The sequence below is a fragment of the Aplysia californica genome, unplaced genomic scaffold, assembly GCF_000002075.1.
Source record: "Aplysia californica isolate F4 #8 unplaced genomic scaffold, AplCal3.0 scaffold00211, whole genome shotgun sequence".
In the NCBI taxonomy this organism is placed as follows: Eukaryota; Metazoa; Mollusca; class Gastropoda; order Aplysiida; family Aplysiidae; genus Aplysia; species Aplysia californica.
Window position 1 is genome coordinate 768,519 of NW_004797481.1, and position 20,434 is coordinate 788,952.

Below are 20,434 nucleotides of genomic sequence, written 5' to 3' on the forward strand. Positions count from 1 at the left end.
CCCCCCCCCCTAAATTGAAATATGTTAAAACCGTCCTTTTCACCTGATGTCACGGTGACCCTACATTGCCCACTGAGATAGTGAGAGGGAGTGGAGACGCCCCCGATGTGCTTTATAGGTCGAGTAAGTTCCGAATGGAAGGCTCAAATTTGCTTATAAATGTTATACATTTCAGGTGCACATTAGTTACACATAAAGATTACCGTAACTATATTTTAACCTTTTAATGAGTTGTCAAATAAATGGGCTCACTTCCTGGTTGGTTGATATCATAATGATCTAATTCCCACCCAAAGATTGAAATAGATTTTTATGTTAGTTTACAAATATGCATGGGTTCATCCACAACTGTTACTGTAGCCTAGTACATCTAGTTATGTTTGCAATTATTTTACTTCTTAACGGCAAAGTCGACACAGTTACGGTGATTTTCAGCGACACAGGCTACTGTCTACCAGGGTCAACCAGGGTATGGAGTAGATAGGAGGCAAGGTATACAACTTTCAGCAGAAAGGTGACACGAGGATACTCGGTTAAATATAGATTTTCCAACGAGAGAGAGAGAGAGAGAGAGAGAGAGAGAGAGAGAGAGAGAGAGAGAGAGAGAGAGAGAGAGAGAGAGTTTATTTCTCTTTTCAGCACAAGGATCGACCGCAGCCATTCTGCTGTGTCATAGCCAACTCTGTTACTCCCTTTTTCGTATTTGACTTGGTACGATCCAAACCTAAAAATAAACTTATGGGGATTCCTCCTAACCTTTTGACCTTACACAGGAAAGGGGGACCCTAAGAAGTTCAGGAATCAGTCTGCTCTTCACGCCACGCCCACAAACCCGAGGATTGCCTTGCACTTGCATGATGGTCACAATTCGCCTCCTCACCAGCCTCTTCCCTTAAATAAAAATGAATAATTCTTTGTCCCCTTTCTTTTGAATGAACAAGTTTCTTTGCTGAAAAAAATAACAACAACAGATAAATGGTCGAAGCAAACACTTTTGAAAACTTAGAATAGTTTTGCTGTTGTAATAGGCCTGGTCTCAACGTCTCAAGACCAAGACAGTTTTCACGTTTCTCTTGTTTTAGGTCAATACTGCCTACACACACTATGATTATTTATGGGTTGCAAGACAGCATATTTGTAGCCATACACAATGTTCACATTACATGTGCAACAAGGAAATTCAAGTCTCGGCGCCTGACATTGAGCATCGACACCCGAAAATCTATACTAGGCCTCCTATATGTATGTACCAAAACTATATGGTTTAGAACGACAGAGAGCCTTCCGTAGATCAAGATCTAATCTAGCCTAGTCTAGCCTAGCCTAGGCTAGACTCTAGATCTAATTGAAAACAAGACCAAAGTGAATTAGGCCTAGGCTAGCCTTGAGCGATCGATAGATCTAGAATAGGAAGGCATAGATCTATATGTCCGGAAGAGCTCGAATCTGTTTGACGGCACGAAAGAGTAGATCTAGGCTATCTCTCGAATAATCAACAGTGAGACTACTGAGACGTCACCCGAGTCTGGAGAAATTTCGCCGGCCTGTCTGTGCACTGTGCATCCTCAAACTCGAGGTGCCGTGGACGTGTGACCTCGAACGTCGAAAGCACTGAAAACTGAAAAGCGCCTGCGAAGCGAAGCAGTGGTGACGTCGACAGAGATCTACTTGAGAGATTAGAATCTAGATCTAGACTAGGCCTACCGATTAGTCTTTTACTACGGTTGCGAACCATATTATTAGGCAAGCCATGGATTTCGTTACCATAGTCGAATGGGCGACTGTTGTTGTCACTTTTGTGATGATAGGATCAGGATCGTGAGTTGTTTAAGTTGTTGCCTACACACACATTACTAGGCCGCTAATAATACGCACATTTACATCTAATCTAGATTCTAGATCTAGGTCTAGAATCTAGATCTAGATTCTAGATCAACATCATGTCCTCGAACATGCACGTTCCCGACCCGAGCACCTCCGCTGACCCCTTTAGCCTGTCTCTGCTGTGTCTCTGCCTCTGACACTATCCCTCACCACACTCAGTCTCAGCTCACACTCACAGTTCACCCCCCCCTCCCCTCCCCAATTCTGTCAGGGCCACCTTGAATCTACATTCTCATCCCAGGTGAGAATAACTCATGACCCGCTATTCTCACCCCCCCCCCCCCCCACTGGACAAAGACTGTGATGTAGCTAGATCTAGATCTAGATCTAGATTTCTAGATCTAGATCTAGATATATGTAAAAAGTAAAATAATAATAGTTCGGCCTGCTTCAAGCGTTCCATCCCATGAGATGAGGGAGCGCTCTTACTGAATTAAAGTCAGGATATGGGGGAAAATTACAATGCAAACTTTTGAAACAGATATATAGATCTGATATGATCATCTTGACCAGATCTTTGCTCAATTAAATGAAAAACAAATAAAATATAATAATGTAAAAATATTGTTTGCCTCTCCAGTAAAAAATAAATTATATTATGTCTCACTACCGACGCTACTGCACTGGACGGCCGCCGGCCAGACAATTTGTTGTTTATGGGCCTCTCTGCCTGCACCTATAAATTGTGGTTCAAGGAACAGAGAGCGTTTACGAACGTAACGAGACACGAGCACGAGGCTTATAGCCTATATCACTTGCATGACGGTAGAAGGGTTTAAATTATTCATACCAAAATAGGCGAGAGCGTTCGTATTTTAACTAGATCTAGTTTAATAATTTTATTAATAAAAGCAATCCAAGGTCTTCACTTTAATTTTTTTTCTTTTATTCTTTCTTTTTCTTTTTTCTTGCTTCTTCTGTCCCCTTCTTCTTGAACATTTGGAGTTTGAAGCCAAAAAAGAGCCAGAGAGCCAAATGAAATTCTCTTGGCCAGACGCAATCCAAAAGTTAAAGAGCCAAATTTCTGGGATTTGACTCTCCTAATTGACAACCCTGACTGACTATTCGGACACAAACACTATCCTGTGGAGCATCAGCTCCGGTAAACTCAGCCCTGATCCCTCTAGGGTAATATGGGTAAAACAAGGGAGTGAGAATAGCGGGACATAGAAATTCTCTCCCGGGGTGAGAATAACCACTTCCTTCTTCTTTCTGCCTGTCTAGCTGTTTGTCTGTCTGCTCCTCCCCCCCCCCCTCTCTCTCTCTCTCTCTCTCTCGATTACATCTCTCTCTCTCTCTCTCTCTCTCTCTCGATTACACCCCCTCTCTCTCTCTCTCTCTCTCTCTCTCTCTCCCTCTCCCCATAGTGGCTATAAAATAGCAGTCTGTCTTGTCTTAAGTACGTCCTTAGGTTAGGTCATATTGACCGAAACGTGTTGAGTAGGCTACACAGGTAGTAATTTTCAGGTTTAAAATACATACACTGTCAGTAAGGTACCTTTTGGTTTCGACTCATTGCAGACTAAAAATGTATTATAAACAATTCAGTTGGCCTATCTTTTGCTATAAAATTTGTCAGTCTAACCATCATTATTATAAATGCAGCTAGCCTGGCTGTAGCTGCCATTAAGTAGGACTAGCAGCTACCCCCCCCCCTGCTCTCTCTCTCTCTCTCTCTCTCTCTGTGTCTCTGTCTCTCTCTCTCTCTCTCTCCATATATATCCCTCTCTTTCTGCTCTCCCTCTCTTTCTCTTATTGCTCCCTGTCTGTCTCTCTGTCTGTCTGTCTCTCTCTCTGTCTGTCTGTCTCTCTCTCTCTTTCTCTCTATCTCTCCCCCCTCTCTCTCTCTCTCTCTCTCTCTCTCTCTCTCTCTCTCTCTCTCTCTCTCTCTCTCTCTCTCCATCTCTCTCTCTCTCTCCATATACAGTGGAAACCATATAATAGGCCCAGTAATAACAGGGATTTTTTAAATCATCATTTTTTCCTACTCTTTGTCTCTATTAAAAGGTATCGTCTATAACGGGGCATCATCGAAGCCCAACCGCTTATAGCAGGGACAAAGGCTCGTTAACAATGTGTAAAAAGTATGAGAGAGAGAGAGAGAGAGAGAGAGAGAGAGAGAGAGAGAGTGTAATGCAGTGATGGAGCAAGCCCACGCAAGCCATGCCACTGCAAGCACACATGTGAAGTAAGAGAGGTTGCTGTGTGCTGCAGACCTCGATCTAGCCCGAAACCTAGCTACCCACCCTCATAATGTGTCACCAACAATGTCAAGCGCAAGAGAAAATGCTTTTCAATTGACAGAAAACATGAAATAATCCAGGCTGTTTACAAAAAGCAAGCCTCACTTGCAGAGATTTGTCGTCAGTTCGACATTCCACAAGGGTCGAATCGCATCATTATCAAGGATAGAGAGAAGATAGTGGCAGCATAATACTCCAATTCGAAGTTTGCTCTGGATGGAAAGAAGATGAGACTACCCGATGCAGATGCTGGGGACCAAGCTCTTCTGATGTGGTTTAAGGAGGCAAGGAGAAAGTTGGTGCCAAAACCATTGTTCATGGGTACTTGTGGCAAGGGAAACTACCCACGAATAAGTACAGCTGGATTAGTCCACAAATGCTTACTTTCCTTGCATTTCTGATTTAAAAGGGATTGGATATAACAGGACATTTTCTCTACTCCCACCATCCCTGTTTCCACTGTATATATGTATATCCCTCTCTCTCTGCTCTCCCTCTCTTTCTTTAATTGCTCTCTGTCTTTCTCTCTCTCTTTCACATACGCACACACACACACACTCACTCTCTGTCTGTCTCCCTGTTCTTCTCTGTTGGTTTCTCCCCTCATTGTCAGTCTTGATGTATAGTCGAAATTGTCCTGGATGGCCACCTTTTTTAGAGGTGAAGAGTGGTTGTTTTGCACAGGTGAACGTTGTGGACAATTTAGATCTAGTTGAACCTGTCTAAGACTTAAGAGGGAATTGCAAGGGAGCCAGAAAAAAATTCAGGCGTAGACAGGGGAATAAACACAATCAACCAATGCCACCCCTTCTCGGCATGTAACAATGATTCTAGGAATTTTTTTCTAGGATGGTCATATGTATGGTCAGCAGGGCGCGGGCATTGGCCTAATTAATTTTGCACCTCTGACTACCCAAAACATTTCGGTGCTGAGCACCACTTGATTGAGCCATACCACTCTGACCATCTGCACCACTAAGGGCTCACATAGATGGGTTAACAGCTACCCCCAAACCACAGATGATATACAGACCTCATTGCGGGCTCCAATTATGATGACATGAACTTCTACAAGGATGTGACAACCAAATTGAACAACAATGCTTCAAATTGTTTGGAATGAAAGTGAGCACAGAAAAGTAAAAAGTCATGATCAAGACCATCAAAGGAAGCCAAGCTAAAATAACCAAGAGCAATGAGAAAGTGGGAGAAGTCTATGAATTAAAATATCTCGGTTTGTTGATAACGAAAGACAGACCATGCTCATGTGAAGTTGAGGTCAGAATCATAAAAGCAACAGCCACCATGCCCAAACTTAACAAAATCTTGAACAGCACCATAGTGTGCTTCCGAATCATATTCAAACTATACTTTTATATCAAAATTAATTCAATGAAATTTACATTTTATTGATCCCGTGGGGATTTTATCCTTTTGATCTGCTTAGATCTACATTATAATATGGCTGTTAATCCTAGATGTTCTGACTGAAGCCAAAAGAAAGATCGTATCTTTTTTTATGGGAATTTTCAGAAAATAATAATTTAAGGTATCTCTTCGACCACAATACAAATTTTAATGGTTATGTATGGATAACGATTAAAAATAAAGTTGGACTACATGAACCACTACTAGCTACAGTAAAAATAATACTTGCCTGGTTTGGACACACAGCCCGGTATGAAAGCCTTGCTAAAACCATCATACAAGGTGCTGTTGCAGGCAGTCGAAAAAGAGGACGACAAAGAAAGAGCTTGTCCGACGACATCAAAGAATGGATTGGTTTGTCTGCAAAAAAACTCTGTGATGTCAGAAAGAGGGTCATAGAAAGATCTTGACATTTTCTGCTTTCAGTTCCCCCTGATGATGCAAGTCGAAGGATAAGTCAAAGTGAGCTCGATAACCCGATCAACCTTATTGCTGACAGAATGGGGTTTAGCAGCATGCTTGTTGATATAAATAAAATTGAAATACACTTGCACCCATGTCAGAAATAGAACTCATGACAATGAATATCTTGTTTTGTTTCCACAGACCCATATGTATCAATATGTACAAGCAAAAAAGCACAAGAAATGTGCCTTACCTCCTTTTCCTGATATCAGCCTTTGTGTGAGTTTTTTTTTTTTTTTTCTGTTGTTTTGCATGTTGTTTTACTATTAGATTAAGATAATTTTTCTTGCTTTCTTGCATGATGTTTTCCCAGTTTCATTGTTTTGCTGTGTGCATCTGTAGTGTGTAGAAATCTAGTGAGCTCAAATTGGAACAATAACGACTTGAAAAGAATAGTCATGCGTGTGTGCTTACATCCATGCATTTGTGGGTGCGTGTGTGCGTGCTTGTGTTTGTGGATGTGTGGATGAATGTGTGCCTGCCAGTGTGCATGTATGCGTGTGTGTGAGCCATTTTGAAAATATCAGCTGAAAGCGATGAAACAACCTATACATTTGGAAAAAGTGATTTTTTTGCGTTGCTGACTTAATGAAAACTATCTCGAGTGCTTAAAAATTTTTTTGGTTGAGAAGACAAGGCAATCAGGTGCAATATATCGCATACAGAGGACAGTGGATGATTTATAAACTCTTCAGTTTGTTGGGGGGGGGGGGGGGGGGGGGGAGGAGGAGATGCCACGTTCCTTCATGGGTGACATTCTTGAAAAAAATTTTAAAGAAGCACCCACTTTTGCACAGCAGACTTATTGACGATGTTATTAGTTTGTCATGCTTACTTTTTGTGTGTTGTTCATGTAAAACTAGTAGAGGAGTGTAAAAGAGAGGTAGCCTACTGTTGTGACTGGATAAAAATGACTAATTGTGTGTGTTTTTTCTGCCTTTGTGAATTATTGTACATGTATATATTCAATGGTTTGGCATTTTCCATTTTCTGTTAGTCTTAAAATTTTAATGTACTTGTCTTGGTGCCTTTGGTTTGTAAAAAATTTTTTTTAAAGACGAAGCAAGCTTTTATTTTTGTTAACTGGTTATAAAAGTTTAGATTGATAGAATAATATAACTTGTGTAAGGTATGAAAATAAGATACTTGTGCATTTTTACTTCCGTGTCAAAAGGTTAAAAGTCTTTGCTGGCCCTTTTCTCTTTATTCTGTCATTGTGTCCTTTTTCTTTCTTTGACTTAAATGAATATTTTAGAAGGAATATTTTGGTAATTTCACATAGGCCACATTTAATTGTAAAAACCAAGATTCTGTTTCTTGATTAAATTTTAGTGAAAATAGACTGAACTAATAAACGAAAATTACACATAGCTGTAATATGTCAAGGGCATTTCTTCTTTTCCAAAAGTTGGACTCTTGCATGGTGTTTATTCAGAGCTCATTTTTGTTTTGGTAGTAAGTAGATTGTTTCATCAGTTTTGCATGTCGTTGCACGTTTCAGGAGCACTGTGAGCCTGCAGTATGGGTTGGTCATAAAAAATTCAGTGCTCATTCTCATCAACGTTGTAGCAGTACTTGTGTGGGGCCTGTATATCAGTGTGTACATCCTGGTCAGCAAATCCAAGGTAGTGTGAGCGTGTTTCCTGTGTTAGTGTGCCTCACAGTTTTCCAGGAGTAGTGGATTACTGAGGAAATGTCAGCCTTTCCATTTTTGTGTGTACTTTTATTGACTGTTTTTAGTGACTCTGCATTATCTCAAGGAAAATTAAGATTTAGAGTGTATTGTGCTCTGCAGGTTCATAATGTATTCCTTCATTTTGTGTTTTGAAATCTTTTTCAAAAGTAAAATTCACATTGAAATAGGAATTAAAGATATTGAAATAGAAAGAAAAAGAGGTTAATCCTCTAATACATGAGAATTTTGCACCAAATAACACTGCTATATGATTGGATTCACATTATTTGCTACAGCTATTTCCTGTTAAAAGGGATGAAACTTATGGAGCTGATAACCGTATCCAGCCCCCTCACCGACCTTTACCTCCAGCATTAACTATGCTCTCATGATATGAGTTGAGGCATAACAAAAGAATAAGAGTACCTTTGAAAGCAACAATTTAGTGAAAGAAAAATAGCTCAACATCCTAGTACAAAAATAAGCCAAAAATCAGTTGTGTTATTGTTTGAAGAATTTCAAATTGAATGTCCCTCATATTTTACAGGGGAATGTAGCATTAAATGATAATTCTATAGGAGATGCGGCATTTAGTCTTTATGACAGCTCCAGTTTGTGGCATTATTAACAGATGAAACAACAAACAATGTCCTCAGACTTTGCCGCTGGTCAAGCTGATGTCGGTTGTTCTCTTGTACTGGGGCCATCTGCTCTACCTCGAGTCAGTGCCGAAGAAAGATGTAATTTCTACCTTGGGAGTTTTTCTCATTGTCTGGTGCGTGGTTGCCTATCTCATCCCAGCTCTTGACATTGTGAGTATTAGATGCAAGTTTGAATGTTTGAGTCAACTAAGTCACTCAGATGCTAAACGATGAATGTTGATTGATTTTCTGTTCTAAGAACAAAAGATGTTGTTCTTATTTCTTATAAGGAGAAAGGGCTTATCTTGATTTGTGAGCTGTTTTGCAACTCTGAGAAACCCCAAAAATAGAGGAATTTGAACTCCCCACTTTTGTCTTCTGAAGTATGCACTTTTCCCCTTTATTGTGGAGTTCTTTTTGTAAAGAGTAGTATAAACCACTCTCCACTTGTGTTTGTCCGTAAGTTGGTGAATTGATCATAGTGGTGTTGAAGTTGTTTTTGTATTTATGTTTGTCATCATCATCTTTATCATTGTATCTCAATGGGTCTCTTCCAGACACAGGTTCTTGGATGTTCACTATGTAAATATCTTTCTCTGTTTGCTATGTTGCCGATCTGCTGCACTGAAGCGTATTCGGGGTCGACTACTAGCCTCCCATTCTATTTTCTTTAAGGTCACTGTTTTCCTCTCTTACTCTCTACCTTTCCCTTCGTGATTGTATTTGTTTGTCTGCTTGGTCACATGTAAGCCTACTTTCAAAAGTTACCACCTTAGTGTTTAAATTTGAGTGAGATATGGGTTAAGCATGAAGAAAGAAAATTAAGAGAAATTATGATTACAACATCCACAGGAGATGTAAAAAAGAGTATGAATAACTTAATGCTTGCTGATAGAAAGTATGAAAAAGGTGTTGACTAATCATAATCTGACACTAACTTGAATTTGTGACATTTAAATTCGCCCTGTTTTTTTCAGTCTCAGGATAACACTCTGTCCAAGAAATTATGACGTTTGTTATAATCAACGAGTATTCATCCTTTGAGATGATCTGTGTTGGCATCTCTCTGTGGGTGGTTGGGGGATGCACTGGTGTGGTTTGCTCTTTCTTTTGTATCAAACATCTATCATCTTAATCTCTCCTTTTTTGGTGTGTTATCTACGACAATTACGACCTATTTGCGTTGCAGGTGTCATAAATACCGTTACTAAAATCAAACAAACTCTCTCTCTCTTTATGTATTAGTGTTTTAAATATTTCTTTTTCCATATTCTTGCAGTGATTGTAGGACTGGGCTCGTAATCATGAGATTGCGGTTTCAGGGGTTTGATGCTCAGCTCTGCTTGACGTTATTTCCTTGGGAAAGGCAATTTACTCAGATTTTTCCTTCCTTTTGGTTCAGTTCTGTTGAAGATGGATGTTAAATTCTGAGGTCCTATCTCTTAAATATTCTTCCAAGAGCTCTGAAAACCTGTTGTTATTGCAGTTATTTGTGCTGTTGTCTTGCTTAATTCTGTTTCAGTGTGTTCCTGTAGGGTTTTGATTCTACCTTGTGCTTCTTTTTCTCTGAAGTGTTACAGTATTTCATAATTAAGTTTTTTTCTGTGAAATGTGGCCATTCTATTGCAAACTCTCCTTAAACTACAACCTCCACTTTTTTCTCTTTGTTTTTTTTTCATGATCTGTTCTGGGGAATTGGGGTGTTTATGGGGCTGACCAGCGGGGGACTCCAACTCAGCAAGTGTTTCTTCAACTCAGAGCTGATACTGTCTGTGTTGTAGTTGTTACACACTTTGCTGTAGCGCGCAGGAGACCCAAGTTCGATTCCCAAGTGGGAATAATTTTTAATAGAGTAACCTTCTTGTATCTCAGTTTTTCTGCAGGAATGTGGTATCCCTTTCAAAGCCGGCCTCGTAAATGAATTAGATTTTGTAGATGGCGTAAAAAGGAAAACCATTTACATTTTAACTTAAAGAGCTGATACCGGGTGGAAATGTCTTCACCATTGTTGCTCTCTCCTCAGCTGACCATGGTGAGAGAAAAGTCTGCTGCTAGCTGTGACCTGTCTCTGTTGCTGGGAGGCACTCTGAGTGCCTCTGTGTGGTACCTCTACGGAGTGCTGGTGGAAGACGTCAACATATATGTAAGTGGCTTATTGCATATTTATTTTGGCACTATTTATGTCAGAAGTTACGGAGGGTGATTGTTGGCTGCTCTGGCGTGATCTCTTCTTTCTGCTTTTGTCCAAATTGTTGCTATTGTCCTGATGTAAATGGCAATGTTTCTTTTGTCTCATAGTGAGCTCAATGATTTGGTCCTTTGTCTGCTTCTTCTACTTTTTAAAGCATCTGTATTTTCCTATTATGTAACCAGGGCTGTGTTTACTTTATCATGCCAAGTCACTGTAGACTCCCGACTCTGCCATAATCAGTTTAGTTGCTGTTGGTAAACTTCTTTTTTCTTCTCACTCTATCTTTCTGTCCATAGGCTAGACTTTTTTTCACCGCCCAAAGGGGGGACAATTCTCGTTCTAGTGCACAGTAGAATTGTAAATGGGCTGATCTAACAATGTCGCGCTCATAACTGTGCCTGAACTACAACAGGGAACTGCTGCTTTTTCTTTCCTAATCCTTACTATCATCATTTTCCTCTACTTCTTTTGTATGTTTGTCACACTCCTGTGACCTGGTATTACCGGGGTGCCTTGATAGTCGAAGCAGACTTTGTGCTACTGAAGCTAGAGAGGTGAGCAGAGTAAGTCTGATTCCCTGTAAGGATTTCTCTGTTGACATCCACCCCTTGGCACTCATATGACCTTATGCAGTTGCGAGCACCGTAAAAACTCTACTATAACTAACAAACTAAAGACTTTTTTTTTCCTTTTTTCCTTTATGATCCAAGTTTGTATCTTTACCCTGTCATTCATGCACACTTCTATAATTGACTTTTGTCAATTCATATCCATCTTTAAGAATTTGTAAAACTGTAAATTAGATGTATTATTCATTAACGCTGTTTAAATATTTTAAAAAATGTTTTCATTGTTTCTCCAAGTAGCCTTCATGTCGGAGAATGTGAACCTTGTTAACTTCAACGAGCTGAATACAGGAAAGATTTTTAGCAAATTCAGGGAATATTCGTAGAAATATGTTGAGGTAATTTTTACTTACGGTAATTTAAAACATGATTACTTTTTTATTTTTTATCTTCCATGTTCAGCTGCCGTGCATTATAGGGCTGGTCGTGAGTGGCATCAAGTTCTTCCTCATGTTGTTGTACCGATCTGGACCCAAAAAATCGACCACCACCGAGTTCTCCAAAGTTCGAGGAGGAGACAAGGCCACAGAATTTCATGAAGAGGTCTACCGTGTCTCCTCCAGGGATGGTCTGCGGCAGAGAATGTAATAAAACTTTGTCTTTTGGGTTTATAGACATGGTAAATTGTCATTGCTTGTAATCAGTGGCATGTGATTTATTATTGGAAAAAATCTGGAAACTATCACGGAATAGAATCAATTTTTCGAAAAGTTAAATGGCATGATGTCTTATTTGTATAGCTTTTATAACGATCTTTATTCTGAAAATGGTTTAAGGCACACACTATAATCTTCAGTGTTTTCATCTTTTTTGGGTGGAAGGTTAGATATAGAAGATAAATGTATGATCATGAAATAACTATGTTGCACCCATGATTACTTACGTACCGGTAATTCATATTCAGTGGTTTCACCAGTAGTAGGTGGAGGGTTTGATAAAGAAGATCAATATAATGATCAGGAATAAACGATGTTGCACCCAGAATTACTTACACAGTTAAAATCTGTAGCATTTTTACATTTTCAGCTATATTCGAGTATGACAATAATTGCTGAGTGAGGGAGTTTTGAGTAAAGTGTTGTGTCAGTTTGTGGTGGGCCAGTAAAATGTGTTGAAAAAAAATCCATATTATGTGTATCTGAAGATATTTTGTCAAAAGTCACTTTCCTCATTTTCTTTTTCATTTTGATGATTGATATAATGCGTGAATTTCCTTTTATTTTAATAGTTCGTTCTAGTCTCCTCCACTGAGTGGCATGGACTTGATGCACTTCTACAATGACGGCTGTGTACTCCACTTCATGTAGGCTTTCATCTCTCCTCTTCATTTTTTCTTTCACTCCAAGTTGAATATTTCTGTACTTTTTATTTTATGTTTGATAAAATGTCTTTTGATGCCATGTCTAGTCCTGAAAGATACACTCGAAATGATGTCCAATGAACCTGTCCGTACTTTGACAATTGGGGCCAATCTAAGAAAGCAAAATTTTGTGAATATTTTTTTATAAGGGGTCCAACACCTTCTTTTGTTGCCTTTGATTTGGGTCATTATTTGATTCTGATTTTTGTATTACATTTCCTTCATTAGGTTCTTTGATATATTTTGAAGAAGAAATGGTCTGCCCTTTGATCTTGAGAAATGTGTAATACGAGCGGATCTTTGAATGAGGCAGCAGTTTGGCTTTCTTTTTGAGGAAAATAAGCCTACAGTTCTTTCGATGGAGACATAATGAAGAAGCAATTTGAGTGGTTCAATACAACAAATGACTTTTTATTATAAACTTGCTAAATGTAGGACCATGCTTACTGTGCGGGTGTATGTATTAAAAAAATTTAAAGTTTTTATCTTTATTGATGAATATAATATTATGTCTAACTAGAATCCTTTAGACCCCCCATCCCTCCTCTCTCTGAATTCTTATTTCACTTTTTTATTGCATGGCTGAAAAGATCATAGTCAATTCTTTTTTTCATATTTACAGTAATTACCGCTGCAGCTACATTTGCTGTTTGTTGAACGATAACCACCCCATTTTTACAGCCTTTCTACTTCGTGCCACTACAATGTATGTTATGGACAAAGCTCTTTTTGATTTTCAAATTTAAACTGTAAAACATGTGGTTTAACCCTACCTGTACGTCATGTTTTACTATCGTATCCATACAACGTGGGGAACTCTGTGCCACCACTTTCCAAAGAGGAAATTTACTCGTTAATCCGATCTGTAGGCTTTGCATAGCTGTCTGTCAAAATGATTTTTTGAAAAATACTGAAAATTTCAAAGAGATCGTCGTACTAGAAGTATTCTAAAATGTGAAGATTACAACCCCAGGGTACAAAATGACCACAGGGCGTACGGATAGGTTTAGCTTTAAAGAAAAAAGCACAGGTGGGAGGTACCACCCATCTAGTAACTGATTGAAGATCACATGTAAACATTTTTACTTTGATTAATTGAGGATATTATATATATATATATATATATATATATATATATATATATATATATATATATATATATATATATATATGTCATCTGTGACTTCTTTTTTTTTTTTACCTTTGGCTTTGTTCTTCTTTGCTCTTACCCGTAGGCCTTGCCTAGTGGGTTTAAAATGACAGTTTGCGTCAAATAGGGATACTATTCTCATCTAAAAATAGAAATAACCCCCTACTACATGAAAGAGGTGCTAAGTTGAAAAAATGTGAACAAGGAGGTACATCTTCTTATCGTGCCTGAAGGTTGAGACTGCCTTCTTTGACAGTAATTTTCTTCTGCTCTGAAGTGCCTTTTTAATCCTTTAAGACTTTATGAAAGCAATTGTTATCAGAAGTGAAAGGGGATGGGTCAGATATTTTCTTTTACATCCACAAAAGCCTTATTGATTTCCATCTGTTTTAAGATGATTTTCCCCTGATGTTGATGCATACTGATTTGTTTTTCCATGTCATCCCACCTTGAAATGTGTGCTGTTTTGTCCCTGCAAACTATGGTGTTTGTGCCGGAATATTGTCTTTTTTTTTGGTTCCCTGATGGCGAGTCATGATGCTAATGAGGCCTTTGCGTGCCAGGAAATGGCCGTTGCAGTGAAAGGATTGATGGTCTTGCTTTGTTTCATCATCTATTGTGTCTTTAGATACTGAGGATCTATTTTTGCTGTCTGTAAGTCTTTCTTTTTTTATCTTGGGACTGGTCTTGACTTCACTATTCTCGTAGTTGTGACTGACAATCTGCTGCCTGTTCCCAAGTTTCCTCTGCAGAGGTCATGTCATTTTAGGTGTTTTTGTGTCTAAGTCAAAGTCGATCTGTTGCCCTCCTTCCACACTGTTCTTACAATACAGTTCAGTGCCTTTGATATAGATCATGTCATATGAACAGGGTTTCAGTCATTTTTTTATATTTGAAGGTGTGAAGAGTTTTTGCTGAACAGTGTTTGACAGTTTGATTTGATCTCCCTGAAAAGGCCGTGCGATTGTAAGAAAGCGTTCATCATGATAGAGAACTGTTGGTCAGTGGAAATGAATTGGGGTCTACTTCTACTAAAGCATTCATGGTTGTGTCCAAATCTTAACAATATACAGTTGTCCCTATCATCTCTCTGTCAAGACAGGACACGGGACAGTGGGTGGTTGGTTGGTGCTCTGATGTGGTTTGCTCCTTCTTTCCGATCAAACATCTGTCGTCCTTATCTCCCCTCCTTCTTTTTTGTGTATGTTGCTCTCTCGTAACACGTAATCTATTCTTCGGCACTTATATGACCTCATTGTGTTGCAAGTGCTGTAAAAGTTTTACTAAAACTAAACTAGGACACGCTACACAAGATTAATTTAATTGTTGGAAACTTCTATTCGATTTGTAATTTTTTTTTCTTTTATGTTACAACAATTTGTTTACAAGCTTTTCTGATTGTTCAAGCAGTTTCATTCGTTGATGGAAACACCATGTTGTTGTGTGCTCTTGTCCATTGATGGTCCTAGGAGCTGGGCAAGCATATCATTTCACAGTGTTGTCCTCCTAACAGCAACCCCCTTGGGAAGCAGGCTTTGGTTGCTGTTAGGCAGACGTTGCTAACTGAATTTTCAAGGGGGTGGGGGGGGGGGGATGTGCTGTAAACTTCAACGGTAATGATAATACTCACCTGTCCCCCCCCCCCACATGCGCACATGGGCGCGCAAGCATGTGGGTCTTAACCACAGGACTTGATGATGTTTTCATATATTCAGAAAGTGATCAATGGTAATGTTATGCACAGTGGCAGAGACTTCTCCCCTCTCTGCATTTTTGGTTCCAGCAGTTGTTTTTCACTATAAACAAGAGAGAAGGGATGCACACCTGCTGAAATTATAGACCAGTGTCGGTGTTGTTGTTTTTTAATCTTGAAAAAAATGTTCCACATCGAACTATTTATAATTTATTGCAACGGAGAGGAAGTCGTTGCTATTAACTGTTAAAGGGGGCTGTAAGGAGGAGGTTGCCTCATCAAAGGTGCTGTTACCTGGACACCATTGTAGTTAATTGAGATAATGGAAGGCAGTTGAAAGACATAGTGAGGGCATTATTTTCCCTGGAAAGAGATTTTCCTACAGTGACTCGGTGACTTTCATAGTCATGACACCATTATAGCACATTCAAACAGCTTGTCATTTCTTGTTGTTGAGGTGCAGCCTCTGTTCTTTTGTGTTTGGACTCGCACGTCTTTCTAAGGACATAGCCCAGTGATCTATTTAAAATAAACTGGACACCCGGACATTGCTTGCCATTCTTTTCCATTTTGTGATCACTATCTGCTGGACCATTTATGGTGCTGCTCAGAGTGAAGTTGTTCAGTCTTACTTCTCTCCCAAGCCTGTTTCTTTCTGTGATACGTGTTTTTGCCTTTTCCTTACACTAGGTATGTATGGTTGAGTCCATAGGCCTGCTGGTCTGTTTGTTCATTTTTTTTTCTCTTTCATTGTGGTTTTTCAATATGATACTTATCCATCCAACTGTATGTGCTATTTTACTGTGTTGTGTTTTCTTCACCACCAAATCTTTGTCTTTACCCCCAAGTTTTTATTGATGTGATCTTTTTACCGGAAAATATTCTGGGCAAAGTGCAGAGAATCATTTGTTGCCATTGCACCGTCAATCTATATTTTTATGATGTGGGTACAATAACATGTGCACTTGCTCAATTTACTTTCTTGGTTAATTTTCTTTCAAAATATGTTTTATGAAATTGTTAATTGTGATGATTTTGTCACCTGAAACCAGTGAAGAGACTGTGCTGAATATAGGCTGACCTTGTTGGTGTGTAAATCAGCTGGCCTTTAAATTAATATATAGTGGAGTCCACTTAAATCTCCCAATTTTTTTTCTCAGAAAGTCTGCCGGTCCCTCATATTTCGGTTTGAACGGATTCCACTGTATGTACTGTTTAAGAAAAGTATTTTTGTGATACAAAATCAAAGATGTGGATGCCATTTTATCTATAATTTTTTTTTGTAGTCTTACTTTCCTGGGTGATTATTGAAAATACTTAAAACTTATCTTGCACGGTGCTCTCTAGTCCCATATGTAAATTTTTCTTGTACAAGAATTTTTTGTAGTTATTTGTTTTTTAGCTGTGTACTTTGATTGTCTTTAAATACTAATACTATACGTCCTTTTATATGACTTCAAGACTTAAAGCGTTAGCTACTGCACGTGCCATATTCATATTGATTGCCTTGACGAAACTGGACCTCTGAGACAAAATGAAAAAATGGGCTTGTCTCTGTTTATATTTTGATTATAATAGTGGATTTGGCAATGTTTCTTTAAGAGAGATCTAGCATTGTTGTAATGAAGTCATTGAGCTGCCTGGACTGAGTTTATTCTCAATATTTGCCTATACTCCTGTGCATGCTGTCATGAACTGAAAATATCCGTACATGATGATATTGTTGTCTTAGTAAATGTTACATCTTGCCCACTTAAGTCTACCTCTTGCGATTAGTGATGGAAATCTCTCGCTACATTAATTAATGTCATTAGTTTTTTCTCATCTCAAAATATTTTGTAATTCCTGAAAATAGCACGGTACTGATAAGAACGGTTTTCTAATTGTGTATGATCTGTGCAGTTAATGAATTACATTTTTTTTGTGATTTAGGGGGGGGGGGGGAAGAATCTTTTGGTGCAGAATCTTTGTCAACTCATTTCTTTTTTTGAAATATAAAATATGATATCAATCTATTTACTGAGTGGGAATGTTACCTCCCTTTACTGTGGAAGTAGGCCTACCTGGTCTATTTGAAACTTTTTAGTCTTGATTATGTCTCTCTGCCTTGATTGCATCATTGAATATCTTGAACACTATAGAGTTTACTTTCTCTTTCATATAAAGTTATTGCTTTTAAAAAATATACATTAATATATATATACAGTAGTTGGGTGAAATTTATCACTTTTTTGTGTGCATTATGCTAGAGTGAGAGTCATTGTATTAAGCCTCAATAAAATACTTTTGAAGAATGATACAAAATTTCTTATATTGACTTGAACTGGTCTGGTTGATTTTTCATACTGTAAATTGTGCAATACATTTTGCGGAAATACATCTTTAACACTTTGCAGTTACTTGCCACAATAATGCGACAGTGAAAATTCTCCGTAACAGTCGCTTGATGCAGTTCTGCGACAGACCCGAGAAGCCTGTTGCAGTCACTCTCCTGGCTGGATGACCAGATGGTATTCTGTACTGCTGGCTGTGTTACTGCAAAGTGTTAAGAGTAAGAGCAGACCGAATGTCAACTTGCTTACTACGAAAAATGCTTTTGATTTGGCAACACTTGTTGGGGTGTCACATCTTTCTTTGTTTAAACAATGTTCTGTCGTCTGATTTCGTCTCCGCTTTCTGCCCCTACCCCCCTCAACTTCTTTTCCCCCACCTCTGGGCTCCTGACTTTTCCTGCAGCCTTTCTATTGCCTCTCCTTGGCTCCTTCTTACTGCTGTCTTTCAGCCACACCCCTGATCTTCTGGTACGAAAGATCTACACCTGGCCTTTTCGGACAAGGGCGAAAAATCTAGGGTGTCCCGTGTGCAAGTTGCGCACGTTAAAGATCCCTTGGTGGTCCAAAATTGATAAGAGTAGGCTTCGGCCGACACTCGATCAAAATTCCAGATTTCCTACCAACTGAAAATGTTTAGTGTGTCCTGTGCACTCATATAACCTTATGCAGTTGCGAGCGCCGTAAAACACTTCATCATCATCATCCAGTGCCAGACGTAGGACTGCAAGCACACTAACTATGTCATCACTCACAAGTGGCCCCCTCATGATTTTTCGGTATACTTTTATTAAATGCTAGGGATGAAGATGACTTATTTTTAAATTTCTGGTCACTCTATGTGAGGAGTTGAGAATGAGGGTAGTGTCCTGCCCCCCAGGGGATCTACAGTAAGCGCCAAACAAAAAAATAAAGTACGTTTTAACATGCACATCATTTCCAATATTACTACAGCACCATCATCGTTACCATCATCAACACTAACTAAACAATTCCCCTTTCTCTTGTAACATAACAATTTTCACCCTGTCAAAACATTTTTACGCAACTCGTAACCTACAAATACAAATATCGGCACCAAAATCTGGACTCGTGAAATTTTTACCTTGCACCTAAAAGAGTAAAAGTTTTGTTTTGTTTTAGTAGAGGTTTTACAGCACTCGCAACTGCATAAGGTCATATGAGAGCGAGAGCGCCAAGGGGTGGATGTCAACAGTGAAGTCCTTACAGGGAATCAGACTTACTTACTCAGCTCACCTCTCTAGTTTCAACAGCACAAAGTCTGCTTCAACTATCAAGGCACAAGAGTGTGACAAACATGATACAAAAGAAGAAGAGGAAAATGATGATAGTAAGGATTAGGAAAGAAAAAGCAGCAGTTCCCTGTTGTAGTTCAGGCACAGTGTAGGACCTCTAGCAGTACACTTCAACTGCCTGAATTTAACCCTGTTACTGCACTTTAAACTTTCACTTGTCAGGGGAAAGTCTTAGGAACAGGGATGCACTTTTAGTTTTAAGAAACGAGTAATACATATATGAATTATGATAGATACAAAGACCAGAAAGCTAAATATATTTGGAAGGCTTTTTGAAAAAGCTATAACGATAACAAACGCTGAAAAAATTTACCATTTCAACATTTACCCCTTGGAAATCTGCCGGAAATCTCGGAAACTGCCGAGGACCCGACGAAACCATTTACACTGACTTGCAGCGTCACAGTTGCCATCAGTTCTAAGTTAAATAACAGATAAACTTTTGGGTTTTTTTAGTAAAAGTTTTATGGCAGTTGCAACACAATAAGGTCATATAAGTGCAGAAGAATAGATGTGTTATATACACACAAAAAAGAGGAGAAATAAGGAAGATAGGTATTTGATAGGAAAGGAGTACACCACACCAGAGCACCCGCCAACGACCCGCACAATCTTTTGTGTTACTTTGGCTCAAAAAGAATTCTGATAACTACAGCAGGTCCTTCTTTTAAAAATTAGTGCCTTTTCGTTCAGTGTCGGTATTTCCGGAAACTGCTGAGGACCCAACAAAGCCATTATCACCCACTTGCAGTTGCGGATTTTAGTTTTAGTAGAGGTATTACGGCGTTCGCAACTGCATAAGGTCATATGAGCGCCAGAAGATTAGAGGTGTTACAAGAGAGTAACAAACACGAAAAGAAGAAGGGGAGATAAGGACGATACATGTTTCATAGGAAAGAAAAAGCAAACTACATCAGAGAATCGCCAACCACCCACGTTGCGGCTGCTGGCAGTTTTAAAATAATGGACTATTTTTTGTGATCCTCTTGATCAAAAAGAGTTCTAATGACTACAGGGTGTCCTTTTAAAATGAGTGCACGTTCGTTCAGCGCCAGCATTTTTGGGGTCTGTGTAGACCATTTTCAGAAACTGACGATTTTATCAGCAGTAACAGTCAGGTGGCAAAGAAAGTGCAGTGCCAATTTTATCGACACTTGCCTGTAATAGGGTTAAGAGTTGGAAATCAAAGAGGAACAGGACATTAAGTACTGTCCTCGTGGATTTATACACCCCGCATAATTACCAAAAGCAAAATTTGATCATTTTTTGCAGTTTCTGATTATTTCCCTTTTTTATTCTTTGTTAAAAAGTAGCAGAATCGCATAATTTCACATTTTTGGGCTCAGTTTGCATAATTTCAGAATTTTTCTTGCATAAAACGACGGGGACAGTAAGTAGCAAGACCAAAGTTGTCCAGTAAAATTCCAAGTGA

At 38.9% G+C, this 20,434-nt stretch overlaps 1 protein-coding gene across 2 annotated transcripts; it reads left to right on the forward strand.

Moving 5' to 3' along the window:
* Positions 1–1,324: 1,324 nt before the first annotated feature.
* LOC101861365 (sugar transporter SWEET1) lies at positions 1,325–12,977 on the forward strand. 2 transcript variants are annotated; one of them, XM_005099392.3, is made up of 6 exons: positions 1,325–1,818; positions 6,162–6,239; positions 7,522–7,645; positions 8,352–8,507; positions 10,360–10,479; positions 11,556–12,977. In XM_005099392.3, the coding sequence occupies exons 1-6, from the start codon at positions 1,751–1,753 to the stop codon at positions 11,739–11,741; spliced, it is 732 nt and encodes a 243-aa protein (XP_005099449.1). In that variant the 5' UTR covers positions 1,325–1,750; the 3' UTR covers positions 11,742–12,977. The 2 variants fall into 2 exon arrangements, with proteins under 2 accessions (XP_005099449.1, XP_005099450.1); XM_005099393.3 differs by lacking the exon at positions 7,522–7,645.
* The last annotated feature ends 7,457 nt before the right edge of the window (positions 12,978–20,434 follow it).